The 21698-nt window shown below is 43.3% G+C and overlaps 1 protein-coding gene across 4 annotated transcripts in view; it reads left to right on the top strand.

Moving 5' to 3' along the window:
• The window catches only part of Dcaf5 (DDB1 and CUL4 associated factor 5), an 88493-nt gene that overhangs the window by 40477 nt on the left and 26318 nt on the right, over positions 1-21698 (top strand). For all 4 annotated transcript variants that reach the window (NM_001100718.1, XM_087553275.1, XM_087553276.1 and 1 more), the window contains 1 exon segment: positions 11481-11694. In NM_001100718.1, coding sequence (NP_001094188.1) covers positions 11481-11694 — 214 coding nt within the window.

Below are 21698 nucleotides of genomic sequence, written 5' to 3'. Positions count from 1 at the left end.
CACCTTGTGGGTATTGGAGACCGAACCCAGGTCCTCAGCAAGAGCTACGCATACTCCTCGGCACTAAGCACCTCTCCAGTCCCTCCTCACTTTTGTGTATTTGTGGGGGGTTGTTTTGTTTTGCTTGAGACAAGATTTTATTTTTTATTCACTGGAATTGAATTTTATGTAGCTCAGACTGGCTTTTTTTTTTTTTTTTTTTTTTTTTGGTTCTTTTTTTCGGAGCTGGGGACCGAACCCAGGGCCTTGCGCTTCCTAGGCAAGCGCTCTACCACTGAGCTAAATCCCCAACCCCCAGACTGGCCTTGAACTTGTGATCTTCCTGCTTAATTTTTGAGTGTTAGTATTTTAAGCCTTCACCACAGTACTTCCCCAAAGCCTCTCCCTTTGAACTTACTGGGCAGGCAAGTGTCAGGAGCTGTGTAAACCTTTTTAAACAGGGTCTCAACTTGATGTGCCAGGATTGGGGGATACCAGGGAGTACCCCCACCCTCTCAGAGAAGAAGGGGAGGGGGCAGAAGGAAGGATTGTGGGAGGGGTAACCAGGAAGGGGACATCAGTGAGCAAGATGTAAAGTGAGTATAAATGAAGGGGGGGGGGGAGAGAGAGAGAGAGAGAGAGAGAGAGAGAGAGAGAGAGAGAGAGAGAGAGAGAGAAAAGAAAGAAAAGGGGGGTCTCACTCTGTAGCATTGGCTGCCCTGGGACTCACCATGTAGTCCCAGACGACTTTAGACTGGTAGAAATGGGCCTGCTTCTGCCTTCCCAGTGCTGGGATGAAAAGTATGGCACCTTGTCTAGTTTAGGATTTTAAAAATTTTTATTTTTATAGTCTAAGTGAAGACTTTTGTAACTGCTACTCCTGGTCTTTTAGATAGTACATTCAAACCAGTTTATTCCTGGGTTCTGTTCCCAGCACACACGTGATAACTTATAAACCAACCATTTGTAACTCAGTCCCAAGAGATCTGCCTTCTACCTCTGACATTGCACACAATGGGCACAGACACAAAAGCAGGCAAAACAGTCATAACCCTAAAATTAATAAAATTTTAAAAATTAAAACAAAAATATGGTAGGAAGGAACTTTAGTAGCAAGTTCTTTTATTAATCTAGTACAGCCTGAAATCAACTGGTCATACAGAATTTGTTAAATACTAAAGCAAGTAAAATAGAAAGTTAATACATTGCATATAATGGTGATCTGTGTACATAAATGTGGATGTGCTGGGAAGCTGCATAAAATGCATTTATTACAAAGATATAAAAATATCTGGAAACCGTGGTGCAGCAGTCACTGTTAGCCAAAGCAACTGGCTTTTCAAGATCTTTCTTGAGAGCGGCTTCTGTATGAAGCACATCTTCTCCTGCATCATCTGTCTCATTAGCCATACTCTGACCTCTCTGCCTTTCATTTTCAGGGTTTTCTCCCTAAAAGTTCTCACAGGCTATCAAATTGTAAATATTGTTTCCTGATCCTTTCCTGCTTGGGATCTTTCAGGCTCCTCCCCCTCTTGTTTCTTTCCTATGTTCCGTGGTCTTGTCATCCAGTGCTGTGTGCACATCTCCTGACTCTCCACCTTCAGATCTTCCTACCCACTCCTGTACTATACCATCCCTGTTGCTAGTAGCAACTTCCATCTCAACCCTTCTCCCTTCCCCCTCCTCTCCCCCACCCCACCATTACCCACTGACTGGTCTTTTCCTAGCTTTTACCCTGCAGTCAGGGCTGATGCTGTGTGGAGCAGATTACACTCCTGGTCTCTGTTTCACAAAGCTTATGCTAAAGCAGAGTAAAGATATCTGTTTTTAGGCAGAATCTCATCTTGTACACCAAGCTGGCCTCAACTTCTTAGTAATCCCCCCTTCTTCAGCCAATCCTGAGTGCTGGGATTAAAGGCATGCACAGCCATGCCCTGTGTGGGTATTTTGAAAGTTGCTTCTTTGGTTTGTGTGCTGCTGCTGCTGCTGCTTTCTTTTTCTTTTTTCTTTTTTTTTCTTTTCTTTTTTTTTTTTTTTTTTTTTGGTGAGATTGTATGGTCTCAAACTTGTGATCATCCTGCCATAACTCCCCCATTCCCCACCAAGTGATAGTATCACAGGTGTTTGCCAGAACACCCAGTGGGGTTTTGAATAAAACAAGACACTTGAAGAACTCAGTGGGTCCCTGATGTCATGGGAAAGTCATAACTAATCTAGAAGAAGTCTTTTACGGCACTACCTCTTAATTTCTTAAGGGTTTTAGGATCTTTGGACTCCAAAATTAAAAATAAACTGGGATCTAGAATACTTCCAGTCAGGGAAGTTCCTTTTCTATAAATAAAGATTAGAAATGACTTCGATGCCCACCATCCATGTTTTCCTCATAGATGGGCTAAGTGTTCCATTTGATTATGCAAAGATATCTTTGCCAGAACTTTAATTCCTTCAGTAAAATTTGAATTTCTTGATGTCCTAGATATTAAATACTAAATATCTAGGTACTCTAGATATTTAAGTTCTAGATGTTTCAAGGTCTATCAAACTCCTAATGAATCATCTTCAGGGGACAGTAAATTTGTTCAGCCGTAGACCGTAGTTTATTGTGTAATTTTCTCAGGCTAGTTGTTCAGAAGGTCTGACCCCCTCAGGGTGGTTTCATTCTCAAGAATAAGGCTCAGACTATTTTGGAAAAACAAAAGCATCTTGTGGTCAGAAGCTTGATATTGGGTCTAGGGATATAAGGCCAGTATGGGAAGCACAGTGAGACGTACACAGTCTGGAAATGAAGAGAGAGACGAGGGGAAGAGAAAAGAGCCATCTTTTGTGGAGATGGGGCAAACAGAAGAAGGGGAAATGAGAGGTTCTTTCCCTCCACCTCATCCAAAACAAATATTTTGGCATTCATTGAACTGTTAAACACAGTAAAATAGTTAGAGCTATTTCTAACATCTTTTAGTATTCTGTATGTTAATTAGAGATTACAATGCTTCAGGTTCCACATTGGTCATTCTAAAGCAGAAACTGATGTGGAGAGATTTTCTTACTGTGACTGGCTTCAATTTTGCCTGTGCTTGCAATCAGAACAAACTCTGGTGTCTGAGTTGGAATAGTAAGCAGTACCTTGACCCAGACATTAACATCGTGGAGAAATTTGTGCCAGTGTGTACTGGAAATCTTGCTAACAACATCAGGCAGCTTTCAATAAGTTACATAGTCGTGGATTTATGCTAATGTATTTCGAAGGGTCTACGCTTGGCAGTTTTGTCAGTTTCCCTCTGTGGTAGTTTGAACAAGAATTCCCCCATAGGCTCAGATTTCAGTGCCACCAGGGAGTGGTACTGTTTGAAAGGAATAGGAGGCACAGCTTTGTTGGATGAAGCACATCACTGGAGGTGAGCTCTGGGGTTCCCAATGCAGTCCCACTGGCTATCTCTCTTCCTGCTGCCTGTGGACCCAGATGTAGAACCCTCAGCTCCTTCTCCAGTACCATATCTGCTGGCATGCTGCCGGGCTTCCTGCCATGCTCCCTGCCATGGTGACAGTGGACTACACCTCAGAAACTTTTAAGCCAGCCCCAGTTAAATGCTTTCCTTTCTAAGAGTCATGTGTCTCTTTACAGCAGTAGACCACTGAGACACCCATATTGATCTGGACATGACATTCCCAGTCACTTCCTTGGCCTGTTTCTTTTCTCTACCTTGCCTAAGTGTCTTTATCCTACTAGAGCAGTAAAGAGCTCCGTACTTTCTTCCTGTACCTTAAACAACAACAAGGAGCACACCAAGTCCTGGAGTGCACTGTCAGGCTCAGGCTGCTCCACCTGCCGTCCTGCCTGTGGTCTCAGGTCTTTTGCTGCTGGTCTTTACATCACTTCCTATGTGCTCTTGTTACATTGTGCAGCAAGTCACTGGTTGAAAATGTTTTGGAAATAACCTTCTGTTGTTCTTTTAGGGATGTTTTTACTTGACTCAGTGTAGTGTGCTGACCAGAGCTTCAGGTGCCGCTCAGATTTAGGTGTGCAATGGCAGGCATTACTGTGAACGGCAGAGACAGTGTCATCTTTGTCCTCAGTGTTCTGAGCCAAGTGGCGCTGATGGACACCTTTAATCTCGGCACTCAGCGCTCCAGAGGCAGAGGCAGAGGCAGGGCAGAAGCAGGCAAATTTCTCTGAGTTCAAGGCCAGACTTGTCTTCATAGTAAATTCCAGTATAGCCAGGACTGCATAGAGAAGACCTCTCTCAAAAGTAATAAAAAACGGGTTTTATGAGAGCAAATCAGGATAGAAAAAAAACATTCTTTTATAAAATCACTCAGTTCTTATAGAGGAATGAAAATGTTCTTTTTCAGGGAATGTGTTGAGGAAGGAGGGTGGGAGAAACAGACATTGCAGGTACTGTTGGGACAGTGATACCTCAGAAGCAGTTTTCTGGCAATAGACAAGAGGCTGGAAACTTTTCCACGCTGCTTGGTTGGCATTTCATTGAGACTGTAACCTTTCTCCACCTTGCTCATCCCCTTTCCATAATGGAATTGCATTTCTGAGAAGTCTCTGGTAAAAATGTTTGTTCTTTGACAACTTCATATGTGTATATAATATATTCTGATCATATTCAGCCCCTCATTGTCCTGTCTTATCCCTCCCACTGCCACTCAACCTTTCACCCCAGCAAGTCTCCTGCCTTTTCCTTCCTTCCTTCCTTCCTTCCTTCCTTCCTTCCTTCCTTCCTTCCTTCCATTTTGGTTTTTTTTTCCCCTTTTTTTCTTTCTTTTTTGGACAGGGTCTTGCTATAGAACCCTAGATGTCCTAGAGCTGTCCATAGCTAGCCTCACAGAGATTCTGTCTCTGCCTGAGTGCTGGGATTAAAGTCACGTGTTTCATTAAAGTTGCTTGCATGAGTGTGGGTGTTGGCTCATGAGGGTGTCAGAGCAGCTCACCAGTTGCTATACTACTAAAGAAAAGGCTCCTTCTCCCAGTAACCAGTAACTGCAGTAGCTCCTCCACCAGGGTGGAGCTCGTGATGGAATGTTGACATGCTGTCGGGGTACAGTGGCCGTGCCATGTTCCCCGAGCACTTGAAAACACTCCTATGTTATTCTCCTCACCTCTTCAGTGTCCCCCAAGCCCTGCAGGAGTGGAAGGCATGTCCTGTTGAGGCTAAGCACCCAGTCATTTCTCTCTGCATTTTAATTCAGTTAGGAGTCTCACATTAACTGCTACCCACTGTACAGTGATTCTCTGACCAAGGCTGAGAGCAGAGCTCACCTGTGGGTATAAATATTTAGAGCTGTCCCAATGGCTCAGTGGGTAAAGTCACTTGTCACAAAGCCTAATGATCTGAACAACCCTGGACCCAGGTGGTTCGAGGGAAACTGATCCCCACATTTAAGCACCCATACATAGACACACATACATACACAGAGGAAAGAGAAAGTGTAACACTCATGGATATTTAAAAGGCCACTTAACAACATGTACATTAAGCAAGCAATAGTAATGTGTTCTTCCCTAGAGTCTATGATCTTCCCAGCCATGATCCTTTAACCAGATTACAGTACGAGGAGTAGGTACCTCCTGTGAGCGTGGTCAGTCAATGAGAGTGTGAGTCAGTCACCTCCATAACAGGTCCCTATTGCACCAGAGGCATGTCTTGCCTGGGAGCTGGTACTTTGGCATAGCATGCAGGGCTCCCTGCAGTAAGATATTTTGATGGTGTTTCTCCCCTGGCAGCCTGCCCAGCACCTTTCAGCACTATGCAAGCGAGTGTTTCCATTCAAAGCTTGACTTCTCTGTATTGCACCCAAGCTTTGTAGGGTCTTCAGCAACAGGCCCTCACCATATAGTTCTAGTAGGCAACCAAGAGCAATGGTAACAGCATGTATTCTTTAGGGTGGGGTCCTTTGGGGTCTCCCAGTCAGTGACTAGGGAAGCATCCCATACCTGGCAATGGATTTTCATTTAGTGATCTAGAAGCAGCATCATTCAAACCTTTTTTCCTTTAATTACAAAGTAAGCTAATTTATTACATCTATTTATGTATACATGGATGAATGGGTACATGGCATGGTGTGTGTCATATGTGGTGTCATAGGATAACTTGTAGGAGTCTGAGGGTGGATCGAGGGTTACCAGGTCACTTGCTGAACCATCTCTCTAGATCTCCATACAGCTTTTTCAAATGTCCTTGGTTTTGGGTAACTTTCTCCTTACCATGTCCTCTCCTCTGCCCCTCATCCCCACATAAACCTTTGTACACCCAAAATGTCCCCTGCACTCTTATCCCTGAGCCCTCTGCCACCACTACTACCCCTGCACACCCTGCCGGACGCCTCACTGACCCCATTAGGAGCTGCTTTTAGCTTCCTGGCCTTTATAGAAATTCCAAATTAAACACACAAATCTAAAAATTCAAAGCTAGGATTATGTTCTAGTGAACATATGGGGAGGGGGCTGGGTTATGACACTCAGAATAATATTTTTCTTTGTTTTTTAAAGATTTATTTATTTATTTCATGTATGTGAGTACACTTTCGCTCAGAAGAGGGCATCAGATCCAATTACAGAAGGTTGTGAGTCACCATGTGGTTGCTGGGATTTGAACTCAGGACCTCTGGAAGAGCAGCCAGTGCTCTTAACTGCTGAGCCATCTCTCCAGCCCAGAATAACATTTTCTAATTCCATACATTTTCTTGCAAATTTCATAACTTCAGTTGTCTTTACAAATAAGAATGAATAAAATTTTCTGGTGTACAGGTACCAACTTTTATTATCCATCAGTTGATAGACATCCGGACTGACTCCGCTTCCCAGTTACTCTGAACAGAGCCGCAGTGAACGTGGGTGTGTGTATTTCAGTGTAGAGTCCTTTGGAAACGGAGCCAAGAGTGGCAAAGCCGAGTCCTGTGGAAACCTACATTTTAAAATGTTCTAGATCACCTTTACTCCAAGCACTGTGGAGGCAGAGGCAGGTGGGTCTCAATGAATTTGAGGTCAGTTTAGTCTACAGCATAGATTACAGGACAATCAGGACTCTGTAGAAAAATGTTTCACAACAAACAAAAAAATTTTCAATAAAAAAAATCCTCCCTCTATCTGCTAACCTTCGAATAGTATCTTTTTGAGTTTTGGAATTATAGGTATACACCATTACGCTTGGTCTCTGGATGACTTTGTGTGAGGGTGGGGGGTGTGGATTTGTACACTGAGGCCAGAAGAAGGCACTAAATCCCCTGGAGCAAAAGTTGCAGGTGGTTGTGCGTCACCCAACCTGTGTGGTGAGAACCAAACTCAGGCCCTCTGGAAGAGTAGTTCATGCTCTTAACCACTGAGCCATCATTTTAGAACTGAAATGTAGAATCTTTAACATTACCATATCCTGACTATGAAGACAAATAGTTTTTTTTGTTGTTGTTGTTGTTTTTCTTTCTTTTTTTCAGAGCTGGGGACCGAACCCAGGGCCTCGCGCTCGCTAGGCAAGCGCTCTACCGCTGAGCTAAATCCCCAACCCGACAAATAGTTTTTAAGCCTTTTCACCTGACAAAATCTGTCATTCCTATTCCATTCTCCTGGAAGGGGTCCTGTTTTGTCACTCCAAACTACAGCATATTCTTGTGTACTCTTCTTGGTTGAGAGATTAGTGTTCCTACCCACAAATGCGGGAGGAAGAAACATTACTGGAGCCACACTCCTGCATTCTAACCAAATTACAAATGGCAAGTCAAAGATCTTGGGTAGGGATGGAATAGACCCACCGGCCAGTGCTGGGCAGGGTCCTCTTCAGGCCTGACTGGAATGGACAAAGAGGATAGCTATTAACTGGTGAGAAGGGAGTTTGGCAGAGGCCCACTTCCTGTCAGGGACTTGAGCTGATGTAAACTCTGCTGCTGTGCTGGCTGTGCCAGCCAGGTTTGTTTCTGTTGAGTCTTGTTCCACCCCTCACCCACCCTCAGTTCCACAGATGCTGGCTTATTTGCAAGCTCCTTGCTGACTGTAGATTGAAAGCCTCTCATTGTTTTTGAACTCAGTGTTTAGATAACACTGCATGCCTGTGGCAGCCAGGGCACCCTATAAAGGAAATGCCTGGGCTCCAACAGCCCAGTCCTTTCCTTCTCTGTGTATGAGTGAGTGAGTGTGACATTATAAGATCATGTATTTCTTTGCAGAGTTTATCACTTGGGGACTTGGGATTCTAGTCTTCTCCTTGGTACTTGGAGTTCTGGGAATGGTTTTTGTCTTTGCTCTCTTCCATCCATTCCACCCAAGAGGATTGCAAGCTGTTTTATCCAGACCTTGTTTCTGCACACAGCCACAGTACCACAGCATTCCTCCCTTGGTGAGAAGATTGCTTGGGGAGGGTGCAGAAGGCATGGCTGCAGCTGGTGTTGGCAGGTTGTGTTTATGACTGTGCCAGGTTGGCAGCCACTCCTGCATGGCCATTTTCAGGACCATTCTTCCCGTAGGTCATCTTCAGGCAAGTTAGAACCTCATCAGCAGAAGAAGTCCTTTAGAAGCACACTGTGTGTCTTAGGACTTTACTGCTGTGAACTGACACCATGACCAAGACAACTCTTATAAGGACAGCATTTCATTGGGGCTGGCTAACAGGTTCAGAGGTTCAGTCCATTATCATCAAGGTGGGAGCATGGCAGCATCCAGGCAGGCATGGTGCAGGAGGGGCTGAGAGTTCCACATCTTCACCTGAAGGCTGCTAGTGGAAGACTTGTTCCCAGGCAGCTGGGATGGAAGGTCTTAAAGCCCACGCCCACATTGACACACTTTCTCCAACAGGGCCACAGATTCTAATAGTGCCACTCCCTGGGCCAAGATATGCAAACCATCACACTGTGTTACTTTAAAAATGTTATAAACAGGGCTGGAGAGATGGCTCAGCAGTTAAGAACACTGACTGCTCTTCCAGAGGTCCTGAGTTCAATTCCCAGCAACCACATGGTGGCTCACAACCATCTGTAATGGGAACCGATGCCCTCTTCTGGTGTGTCTGAAGGCAGCTACAGTGTACTCACATACATTAAATAAAATAAATCTTTAAAAAAAGTTATAAACATTATGAAACTACAGAAAAATAATGCAACAAAAACATGTAACCCCTTAGTGAAGCTATACAACTGAAACTATGTGTATTAACCAAAGTACATTTCAAAGCTAAATATAAACTTTGGGGGTTAAAAAGGAAGCAAGAGCCAGAGAGATGCTCAGCAGGTAAAGGCATTGGTCTCTGATGTTCAGCAGGTAAAGGCACTGCTCTCACCCGCTCCCACCCCCAACCCCTTGTTCTGGGATTAAAGGTGCATGCACCAATATTTAGGTCTCTTAATTGATTTTTAGAACTTAAAATTTTTTCTCTTAAAACTATTGGAATACCCTCACTCCAACCCCCATGCCATTCCTGCCTCTCTTTCTCTCCTTCCCTTTATGTCTTCATGCTGGCCTCCCACTTGTTGCCAGGACTATAGGCACGCATTGCTACTCCCAGTCTGCTCAATGCCGGGGATGGAACCCAGGGCTTGTGGATGCTAGGCTAACATTCTACCAACTATATAACATCCCTCAGACCAAGACCGCTTCTCTATAAATGCCACAATGTCTGTGTAAAACAGAACAAGTTATTAGCTTTGGTGTGGCATTCTTTTCTATGGTATCATTGACACACATAGCCTGACTTAAGTGAATCAGAGATACAAAAGAGAACAGGGTTGTGGCATGAGCAGTCATCCCTCTGTAGGATAAGGTCCAAGTAATCAAGAATTCTGTTGAGGGACTAGGGAGATGGCTCAGAGGTTAAGAGCTCTTGCAAACCCTGGATTTGAGTCCCAGCATCTGTCTGATAGCTGTCATTAACCCCAGTTCCAAGAGATCCAATGCCTTCTTCTGGCCACCTGACATACATGTGGTGCACAGACATATACATATACATACACACATACACATGAAACACACACAAACTATAACATAATAAGTGAACCAGAACATACCAGTGTTTAGGAACGCTAGATAAATGAGAGTACATGTCTCATCTTAAGCATATTTCAAAGTTCAGTATAACTTGGGATTTGAAAAGCAGAGAAGCAAGCACAAGTAAGATGGCTCAGTAGGTAAGGGCATTGCGTCCGAGCCTGACAGTTTGAGTGTCATCTCTGGAACACCAATGGCGGAAGTGAGAACCAAATCCCATAAACTGTCCTCTGCTCTCCATGTGCACCATGGTTCACGCCCCTCACCACACAAATGAATAAATTAAAAAAAAAAAAACACCTTTGTTTTAAAGTAAAAGGAGACAGGTATAACTCTTCCTATTGTAATTGGAGATGTGCCTACATTGAAGTCTTTGTTTAGTGCTACTTGTTTGATTGGCCCATATATAAAATTAAATTTTTAAAAATTTTTCTTTCATTTGTTTGGTTATTTGCTGTTTTAGCTTGTTTTTGAAACAGTCTCACTATGCAGCCCTAGCTGACTTGGCACGTCAACAGACATGGCTATAAAAAACAAATCTATAAAATACATTATATTTGATTTTATGTAAATGAGTGTTTTGCTTTGAATATGTCTTTGCACCACTTGTATGGCTGGTGTCCTTGGAGGCCAGAAGAGGGAGCCAGATCTCATGGAACTGGAGTTACAGATGATCATAAGCTGCCATGTGGGTGTTCAGTATCAAATGCAGGTCCTCTGGATGAGGAGCCCAAGGAAAGGCTGTTAACTGCTGCCCGTTTCTCCAGCCCACCAAAACCAAAACAAAACAAAAAAACTAGTGTGTGTGTGTCTGTGTGTGTGTAAGGACAACTTTCAGGTATTGTGTCTCCTTCCACCATGAAAGTCCTGAGGATTAAACTCAGGTCCAAGAGTAGTTATTTATCATATTTTATGTTTATGTATCCTGCCTAATGTATGTCTATGCACTCGTGTACCTGGTGACCACAGAGGCCAGAAGAGTGCATCATATCCCTGGAACTAGAGATCCTGACAATTGTGAACTGCTACGTGGGTGCTGGGAATTGAACTTGGGTCCTCTGGAAGAGCAGCCAGTACAATTAACCACTGAGCTATATCATCAGCCCCACAGCTGACATTTTAAAGAATTTGTTTTAATGTAACCAAAGAGACTTGACTCTCCTCTCCTCTCCTCCTGTTTATGTTTTTGTTTGTTTCCAGGGGGCCATTCTTTTGTCTTTTGGTTTTTGTTTGTTTTTTGAGACAGGGTTCTCTGTGTATCCCTGGCTGTCCTGGAACTCACTCGGTAGACCAAGGCTAGCCTCAAACTCAGAGATGCCTGCACCATCACTGCCTGGCTTCAAGGAGCCATTGTTAGCATAACTAATACATTCTAATAGTAGATACTCGTGCCGTTTAATTTCCCTTTGGTTGGAACTCTGACTTAAGCCTTACAGGACAGGCTGGACACATGTGAAGAAGCAAATGAGTGTGTTTTGCAAGCTTTTATCCTGTCTGCCTCAGACTTGATCCCTGTGCTTTTGCCTTCCAGTTCTCTCCTGCGCTATGGTGGCAACCTGTCTCTCCAGAGCGCCATGAGCGTGCGATTCAACAGCAACGGAACCCAGCTCCTGGCACTGCGCCGCCGCCTGCCTCCTGTCCTCTACGATATCCACTCACGCCTGCCAGTGTTCCAGTTCGACAATCAGGGTTACTTCAACTCTTGCACTATGAAGAGCTGCTGTTTTGCAGGGGATCGTGACCAGGTCAGTGCCTTCACCCTCCAAATCCCCATGTCTTTGTATATTGGCTTTCAATCTCTCTTTTGTTCCACATGAAGGAGGAATTATTGAAGGGAATACTGATTCTGGTATTTTTGCCTCATGGTTGTCTTTATCCCAGTTGCCAGGGGTACATTTCTTACAGGGCATACCCTGTAAACCAAGGCTAGTTACAACATGGGTCTGAGTAACTAGCTCTGCCACATTTGTGAATGGATCCTGAGGTTCTAAGAATCTGCTATTTCGAGAAGAAAGAGGAGCTCGTGGCATATGAGGAACTATCATCTAGATTGTAGTTATCCAGCATGCCAGCAGGCACTGGGGCAGATACTGTGAGAGCAGAGCCATGTTTTAAACATACAACTGTTTTCACCTTATAGATTAATATATAATGATAATGAAACATTGAGTGCCTTTGAGTTCATTGATTATTTGACTGTTATTATGACTTTTATCCTAATGGGAGAGTTTGTAGGCATTATAGTCTCTCTGATAAATTACTCTGGTTTTGGTCACAGTAAATAGTTTTTCTTGGTTGAAAGAGGATGCAAGTGGTTGACTCTGGCCTTGAGTCAGTCTTCAGTCTGCTCCTATCCCCCTTACAGAGTAACAGACATCTAACCTAGTGGATTAGGAAATAGATTTATGTTTGACATTTCTCTTCAGTCCTCAGGGACAAGGAAGAGAGCTAACTCATCATTGTCTTGTTGTAAGAGCACTGTGGATTTGTTGACGTGACTCTTGAGTGCTTTGATCAATGTAGTATTTAGCTTTCTAGACAGAAGAAGCTTCTGTAACTGTAAATCAGGATTGATAATCATTTTTTTCTGCTCAACTTTTAGGGAGGTCTTGATAGGATGAAATAAGTATGGATTTATACCAGGCAGTGGTGGTGCGTGACATTAATCTTAGCAGTCAGGAGGCAGAGACAGGCAAATCTCTGAGTTTGAGGCCAGCCTGGTCTATAGAACAAGTTCCAAGATAGCCAAAAAAAAAAAGTTATGCATTTACAGTTAAACTAGTCAATTAAGCTTATAATTTTAAGTGTGCAAACAGTTCCAAGGGCAAACAGTCTTACTGTCCTAGTCATAGAAAATAGTTTCTCAAAGGCGATTCATTCATAGGCCCTGACTTTCCATCGTCAAGCATTGGCTAGTTCACAGTGATCTGTATACCTGGCAGCTTTTGACTAGTCCAGACAGGATCTTTTTGCTGCCTTTTTGTTTGTTTTGTTTGAGGTATTTCATCTCTGTATAACTGCCATGGCTGTCCTAGAACTTGCTTTGTAGACCAGGCTGGTCTTGAACTTACGGAGATCTGCCTGCCTCTGCCTCCTGAGTGCTGGATTAATGGCTCCACCATGCCTGGCCTTTTTGCTGTTTTTAAGTGATTTGTTAGGGGGACTGCCCACTCTGGCCTCAAACTTGCAATCATAATGACTCAGCCTTGTAAGTGGGCAGGATCACAGCAGCTGCCACTGTACTCAGTCTGTCTTTATAGCCAACATCATTCCTGTGTCTATACTCCAGGAACTCCCGTAGCCTGGAACTCTGCTATGCAGTCTTCCTTTAGTCATAGGCTAGGTAACCCGAAAGGAATTTGGGGATTTCCATAATTAGAATAAATGAACATAGATGATCCCACCTATCTAGACGGCCTTCTAACTTTTAATTCCAAGGTGATTAGTCAGGCCCCACAAATGGATCTGGGTGTTGTGCAGAGGGCCTGCACTTACTTTTAATTTTAATTTTTACCATCCTAGGTTCACTAGATAGTTCACTGGCCTCAAAATTAAATTAATATTTTTGATAAATTATACTCAAGGAATAAAATATGAAATAATGCGGAGCCTACCTTGTGTCTTATAAGTTCTAACCACAAAGCTATCCAAGATCGTTTGAACCAATTCTTCCTTTTGAGAAATCTGAGGTTCAGAAAGGTAAAGTGGCCAAATTGCTACATGTGTGTTCCTAGCTGAGCAAGGACTACAATTCAGACTCTTAGGTGCATGACAGACTGCAAAAATAAGTGAGTTTGTCTAGTGTATACAAAAAGGAGCACTTAACTGGAAAGCCTGCCTTCTGGTAAAGTGGGATAGCATCCACTCGGTTTCAGTCGCCATCACAGCCGAGGAGTTGCCAAGGATTCAACCTTTAAAAAAAAAAAAAAAAAAGTAGATGTTCTTGTTTTTAATTACAGTAGCAAATTGATACTAATTGTAGATATGGAGTGAATCTGCAAACTATCTATATTCTGATATAGGCCACCTGTCTAACTCGGAAGGGTTGTTTATCTCATGTTTGGTTCCATGGTCTATCTAATTAGTGGGTAAGTGAGAACAGCCTTCCTAGCCTTATGTCTTTTAAAGTAATGAAGCAGGTGTTGGCAACAGTTACTGTGCTCCAGGTGCTTTGGTGAGCCAGTCCCCATGGCTTGATTTTCATTCAAAGCCTCCGTATAGTCCACCTTCCATGCTTTAGGATACCAAGGCATTGGTTTGTTTATCTCTAGTATATTTGAATTATCCAAATTTAACTATCTTCACCCCTAAATTAAGTGACAGTTGCATTTAGATAGCTGGATATCAATAGCAACAAAAGGTTTGAACTTGTTTTTGTTTTCTTCTTGACACAGTCTCATTATGTAGCCCAGGCTGACCATGAACTTTTGGCCTAAACTAATCCTCCAGTTTCATTTTCTTCCCTTGAGCAACAAGAGCTAGAGTTATGGGCACCTGCCCATCTGTGGACTTGATTTTCAGGAAGGTCCACCTCTAGTTCCAGAGTCAGCATTCCTCCCCAGAAGTCACCTGAGCTCCAGTTCCCTCTGGCTGCTTCACTCATCCTTACATTTTGTTTGTTCCTTCTGCAGCTAGACCAGCTCCATTCTGTTTGCTAAGCTTACAGCCCCATGTACACACCAGGCAGGCAGGCAGGCAGGCAGGCAAGCAGAGGTCTTAACAGGTTAAAGAGAAGGCTGGTATTCCACCTGCTGGCTTTCTGGTACACACTCAGAAAGAAGCACTTGCCTTTTCTTCCTTCTTCCACGATTCCTTAAGTGGTTCTTGTCCCAGCCTAGGTCCAGCAGGATGCTCAAGCTTCTAAGAAGCCAGTTTTTTTTCATGCTAGAAAGCAGCTTGGATACCTAGAAATGGACATTCTGATTATGTTTAAAAGCTTCTCTTTGTTAGTCTCATTTAATGCTAGTCCTGCTTCTCTCTATATCTTGCTGAAGGAGGAATAGAGAAGGAAAGAAAAATATAACCAAGTGTATCTGAAAAGGCTGATCAGCGGGGTGACTGAGCATTGGGATCTATTTCTTGTGGATTTGACAGTTGGCAAGGGCCCCCCAAAATCATGGTAATGAAATCATTTGGCCCTCCTCCAAAGAGCTGTCTTGTGAGTGAATCCATGAACCCAGCAAAGTGTCCTTAAGAGTGGCCTGCCTTAGGGTTGGGGATTTAGCTCAGTGGTAGAGCACTTGCCTAGCAAGCTCAAGGCCCTGGGTTCGGTCCCCAGCTCCGGAAAAAAAAAAAAAAAAAAAAAAAAAAAAAAGAGTGGCCTGCCTTAGACATGACATCACTACTCAGCCTCTGTCGATGCTGTGTGTATGAAGTAGGGTGAGTGGCAAGAATGTCCATATAGATCTACTGCTAGTAAGCTAATGACTGAAAACAGTGATGGCACTCACCTTCAGCCCAGCGCTCAGGAGGCAAAGGAAGACAGTTCTCTGTTCCAGGCCAGCCTGGTCTACAGTATGAGCTCCAGGACAACCGGAAAAAATGGGGTTAGGGGGAGAAGAGCTGACTCAGCACTGACTGCTCTTCCGAAAGTCTTGAGTTCAATTCCCAGCAACCACATGGTGGCTCACAGCCATCTGTAATGAGATCCAATGCCCTCTTCTGGTGTGTCTGAAGTCCATGACAGTGTACTCACATACATTAAATAAATAAATCTTTAAAGGAGGAGGAGGAAGATGAAGACTACTACATGACCACAACAGGAGAATTGCCCTGTCACACTAGCTCCACTTTATATGACTCTGTTCTCCCCTGCTGACACTCCCTTGAGGACCCCACATGTAATGTGTTCTCTTTCATATGAAATAAAAATACACCTTTTCTATAGGAAAATGCTTTTGGCTAATTTTTTTCCACTTCCTTGTTCCATTTTCTTCTCTTGTATTTGAATCCATGTAGTGGTCTTTTGGGTATATAGTTGGCTGGTTTCATCCCTCTTAAAAGTGAGACCCAGAATGATTTGCAGTGGCTACTAAGTCGGTAGTGGGACTGGCCAGGATTAGCCTCACATCCTTGTCTATGACTTTTTTCATAATCATTCTGCCTCCATATTACTGAGATGGAGTGGTCCATGTGGACCAATGAGAAAGAGTATTATTTAGGAAGTGGATTTTTAAAGGGATTTTTGTTTTATGTGTGTGCTCATGTGCACATATATGGACGACAGCCTTCAGGCGTTCTTCTCACTTCCCCCTTGTTTGAAATAGGGCCTCCTCGATCTGTATACTTAATACAGGAGAGCCTTCTGTTCCCACTTCCTGCTTCCCTTTAGGGGGAGTACTGGGCACTAAAGGGTGACTTTTATGTGGGTTCTGGGGATTCAAACTCATGTTATCAGGCTTGTATGGCAAATGCTTTTACCCACTGAGCCATCTCCCCAGCCACTAGGGAGTGAATATTTTATATATTTGTTTATTTGTTTTGTTTTCTTAAGATAGGGTCTTACTGTGTAGCCCTGGGGACCTGGAATTCATGGAGATCCGTTTGCCTCTTGACTAAAGGCATGTGCCAGCATGGTCTGCGAGTGAATTTTAGAGGATTTGATTTAACCAGGTCTGGTGGTGTAGACCTATAGTCTTAGCTACTGCAGAGACTGAGGCAGAAGCATTCCTGCATCCCCAAATAAAAAGTTTGAGGGGAACTGGGAAGGGATATAGCCCAGTGGTGGCATGCTTGCCCTCCATGTGGAAGGCCCTAAGACTCAATTCTCAGAACCAAAGGAGAAAGGTAGATTGCAGGAAACCTGTTTATTAAATCAGCTATTTGGAATTCTTTTGAATTTGGGCCTTTTTTAAAATCTGAAAGCCATAAACACTGTCAGGAAGGATCCATAACTGGATAGTATGGTAGATGACCCTAAGGGTTTACAGGAGTCCTGGGACCTAATAAACACTGTCAGGAAGGATCCATAACTGGATAGTATGGTAGGTGACCCTAAGGGTTTACAGGAGTCCTGGGACCTAATAAACACTGTCAGGAAGGATCCATAACTGGATAGTATGGTAGGTGACCCTAAGGGTTTACAGGAGTCCTGGGACCTAGAGGCTCAGCTACACGTCCTCAACAAAGAATCTTTCCTTTGGATGAGGTTCATCCTGTAGTCCATTTACTGATTGAGCTTAAGAGCTTAGGAATCTTAGAAAGCATGCTAGAGGTGGCCAGGTTAGTAACTGTTTGAAAAAGAACATGAGGTAACCTGGATTTATTCTTCTATTAGGAGTAAGTGAAATTGCTGTGCTCTGGCCATGTAACATGACAGTTCTCCTTTAATGCACAACTCGAGCTGGGAGTGGGGATCTACTTGGAAACCCTGGTAGACATCAATGAAGCTGTATAGGTCATAGTGCTCCTGCTCTGCCTGCCCAGTGTTCTTCAACACATCACTCAGCCCATAGCTTTGCCTCTTTCTCATGCTTGCTTAAGCTTTGGAGAAATGGGGAAATCATCTTCTTAAGAATACTTAGGGGGTCAGACTGGAGGGATGGCTCAGTGGTTAATAAGAGCACTGACTGCTCTTCCAGAGGTTCTAAGTTCAATTCCCAGGAACCACATGGTGGCTTGCAACCATCTGTAATGGGATCCGATGCCCTCTTCTGGTGTGTCTGAAGACAGCGACAGTGTACTCAGACATAAATAAATAAATAAATCTTTAAAAAAAAAGGAATGCTTAGAGCCTTTACTTGAATAATGGATATAGTTGGAGTGAGATAATCCAGTCCCCAAATATCAGAACTGAGGCCCATAGAGAAAGACTAAGTACTGATGCCATTTGGTTAACGGCTCTTCAGACCAAACCTGGGTTTCCGAAATGAGTTTCCACAAGTTTTCGTCTTCAAGTAAGGCAGGCTACCTGCCTCTAGCAGCTGGTGATGATTTGGACAGAGCTTTGTAACATATTTCTTCCCTACTGAGTATTTGAATATTATTGGCTGCCATTGTGGAATATTTCTTTATTAACATATTTTCCCTACTCTTACCTCATAAAGTTTGGTTATTAATAAACCAAAGAATTCCAGGAGTTGAATCGAGCTGAAATGGGAAGTGATCCAAAACAAGAATAATATAACTTTACATGTAGAACTAATATTCTTTTTTTTTAAGATTTATTCATTTATTATATGTACATTGTAGCTGTCTTCAGACACACCAGAAGAGGGCATCAGATCTCTTTACAGATGGTTGTGAGCCACCATGTGGTTGCTGGGATTTGAACTCAGGACCTCTGGAAGAGCAGTCAGTACGCTTAACCACTGAGCTATCTTTCCAGCCCTAGAACTAATATTCTTATGGGGATATGCATGTATGCTGCTGGTCTGTGTGTGGATATGCATATATGCTGCTCCTCTTGATGTGAAAATACATACATGTTCTTCCTCTGGACATACGTAACATCTGCTCTCTTCCCCTGGGTATTCCTGTGGGTATGTTTTCATTCAGAGCCAATGCAATTCTGTCTGTCTTACCACCAGTTAAATCTGTTGCTTGCCCATTTCAAGAGAAACTTGCTCTGTTGCTTTAGATAACACTGTGGCAGGTGGTTCTATAGTATAGATGGCATAATCAAACTTGTATTTATATAGCTTGCAAACTTTTCTCTAGAAAGGATCTCCAAAGAGTCTGTCACAGAGTTATGCTATCTTATTTCTTCCCCTTCTGACTAAAGAGCTGTGTTTAATTGAATAAAAATAGTTATTTCTCTTCTTACTGATCCTGGCCACAGAGCCATCTGGTTTTTGTAGCCTAGTCAATACAGTTAATTAGACAGACATGCCATTTACTGGGGAGTAATTGGTGTGGAAGGAACCTTTGGAGAGAACTAAGTTGATCAGTACACATCAAGTAGTAATTGTGTTTGATATGTTTCCTTCAGTAGATGTTGAGGAATATTGAGAGCTATGCACACATGTATCACACACACACACACACACACACACACACACACACACACACACACACACACCTTTGTGTGTGCCTGTCTTTCCACCCATCCATCATCCATCTACACAACAGTCCAGAGAGAAGCAAAGAGCTTGTTGAGACCTATTCTGACTATTAATTGGACGATGATGGATGGCTTGTACCTTTTGATATTTTTTTTCCTTTTAACTCAGATAGGAAATCATTTTTTGTTCCTAACCATATTTTTAAAATAATATAAAAGTTACAATGTAGCTGCCAGATCGTCCTTTGAAATCTATCTTTTTTCTTTCTTTTTTTCTTTCTTTCTTTTTAAAACACTTTTTTTAAATTTATTTATTATGTATACAGTGTTCTGCCTGCATGTATGCCTGCCAGTCAGAGGACGACATCAGATCCCATTATAGATGGTTGTGAGCCACCTGTGGTTGCTGGGAATTGAAGTCAGGACCTCTAGAAGAGCAGTCAGTGCTCTTAACCACTGAGCCATCCATCTCTCCAACCCTGAGGGCCCAGTTTCAACACCCCCCCCCCCCCAATACACACACTATCCAGAATCCATCAGAAAGCTGGGTCATGGTGGCCCAGTCTTACAATCCCAGTGATATGAAAAAAGATACCAATACCGAGAGAGAGAAATTATACCTCTGTTTTATGAAGTTCTGTTTTATGGTTTAGTACAAGTCATTATGAATGTTAATAAGAGCATTACTGAAGCTTCCTCTTGGGAGTGATTGGCATTAGAGCTCTTTTGCCTTTGTTTCTTGTTCAGTTTCTACAGCAGAATGCTTTAAGGGAGCACACCAGGACTTAAGTGCCTTGAGCACTAACCATTGGCAGGCTTCACTAAGTCTGAGCCTAGACCTAGGAGGCAGCCTTAGGAAAGGAAGTTCCATTTCCTGTGGTGATGTAAAATGTGTCACTACCTCAGGCCCACTTGAGATAACCTTCTGCACGGCTTTGAAAACAAGTGGGGCCTAATGACAAAGGCCTGTGATGGCAAGTTGAAGGCCAGCCCAGGCAAGCTAGGAAGAAACAGGCTCAGAACAAGTTTTAAGAGACCAGTTCACAGGGTGTTCCTGTTCAGCACATGGAGCCCCTGGTTCACTGGCTGCCTAATTTGTTCTGCCTTTTATTTTGCTTTGTGTCATGATCTGACTTTGTAGCCCAGGCTGGCCTAGAACTTTATGGCTTAGACTAGGATCTTCCTCACTCAGCTTTTTGCCTCAAAGCCTTCTGAATACTACTTGGATTACAGGTTTGAGCCATTTTACACAGTTTGCTGCTTTATATTTTAAATACCCCAGAATTTTCTGCCCCTTTTTGAAATAGTCTCCCAGATATCCACATAATTTGCTCCCTCATTTCCTTCAGGGCTTTGTTCAAAATGCCATTTTATCAGAGAAGCCTTCTGTGACCACTTTACATAAATGGAAATCAACTACCCAGCCACCCCCTAGCTTCTCTATCCAGATGATTCACTTTTCTCTTAATGTTTACCTCACTGGGAACCTCACGTATATATTTCTTGTTTCTTGATCCTAATATTGTTCCCCTTTCCCACATTATATGTGTATAGTTTTACCCCACTCAATAAGATGATAGTTCCATGAGAGCAGAGACAGGGTCTCTCTTCGCCATTTCTGTATTTCCTTTCTTGGAGCAGTGCTCAACACATAGTAGACACTCAGTAAATATTTGTTTAAAAAATAAAAGGATGAACTCATTTTTATTTCAGGCTCTCACAGTTAGCAGTATCCCAGGCAGCCAACTGTTAATGTTGACAGGAATCCAACAGCCAACCACTAAATGCCATAACTGAATTCCTCAGGGCATCTTGTAATTCTAGTGTTGGTGAGCACTCAGTCTGGCTAGATGCCAGTGGGTGGAGCCTCCCTCCCCCACCCCGGAAATTATCCCAAGCATTCACTCCTGGTAGATGGGAGAGAAGTTTTGAGGGGAAGAGCTATCAGAAATGCTTTATCCCCCAAAGCATTTAAAGCATTCCAAGCATTTTCTGTGTGTTTGAGGAGCTGTCATATCAAAGCCAGCAGACTTAACTCTGTGGGAACACTTTCTTCCTTCTAAGGCTTTTTCTGAGTCAGCGTTCTGTCTGGACAGCCAGCCCCTTTAACGTTCCTGGGCTCTGCCCCAGTGAATTCTAAGCAATTAGGAAAGTACTGATCCTTCAGTAAAGTAAGACTTCCAATAAGTATAGCCTTGAGGTATTGATTTTAGTATGCATCTTTTGTTTATTTAGGTTGGTGAGGTTTGAGGGAAGGAAGCAGGAATTCCATGTCAGGCTTAAGGCTACTTTTAAATGGAAAAAGAAACAATGAGATGTTGGTGCTTGAATTTTGTCCCATACATGCATACATGCATGCGTGTAATTAGATGACTCTTTTGTGTTCTGGCTCTCTCCCTCTGTCTTAATAGAGGTTCAGTTTTCAGTTGTAGCCAATTCTTTGGAAATGCAGTAGGAACAGCAAAGCAGGGCATATGGAAGACCAAAGGGTCACGTGTGGCCCGTTTGAGTTTGCCCTGGAGGGGAGAGCACAAACATCCGCATTCTTCTGTCAGAACAGGGAGCCTAGCGGCTCCCCAGGCCTGCTCGCAGCAGTCTTGGGTTGAGGGCTGCTCCGCACTCATTTCTCAGAGCCACCTGCAGGCAGGCTTTGGAGAGAGAGAGAGCCTTTGGCAGAGATAGGGGGGCTGGTGGTAGGCAGTCAGACAGAAGGTGGCCCAAGGGGTGGGGAGCTACACCATTTGAGCC

Source organism: Rattus norvegicus, chromosome 6, assembly GCF_021556685.1.
Source record: "Rattus norvegicus strain SHRSP/BbbUtx chromosome 6, alternate assembly SHRSP_T2T, whole genome shotgun sequence".
In the NCBI taxonomy this organism is placed as follows: domain Eukaryota; kingdom Metazoa; phylum Chordata; class Mammalia; order Rodentia; family Muridae; genus Rattus; species Rattus norvegicus.
Note: the sequence above shows the minus strand (reverse complement) of the source record. Positions and strands in the feature narration are given on the sequence as shown.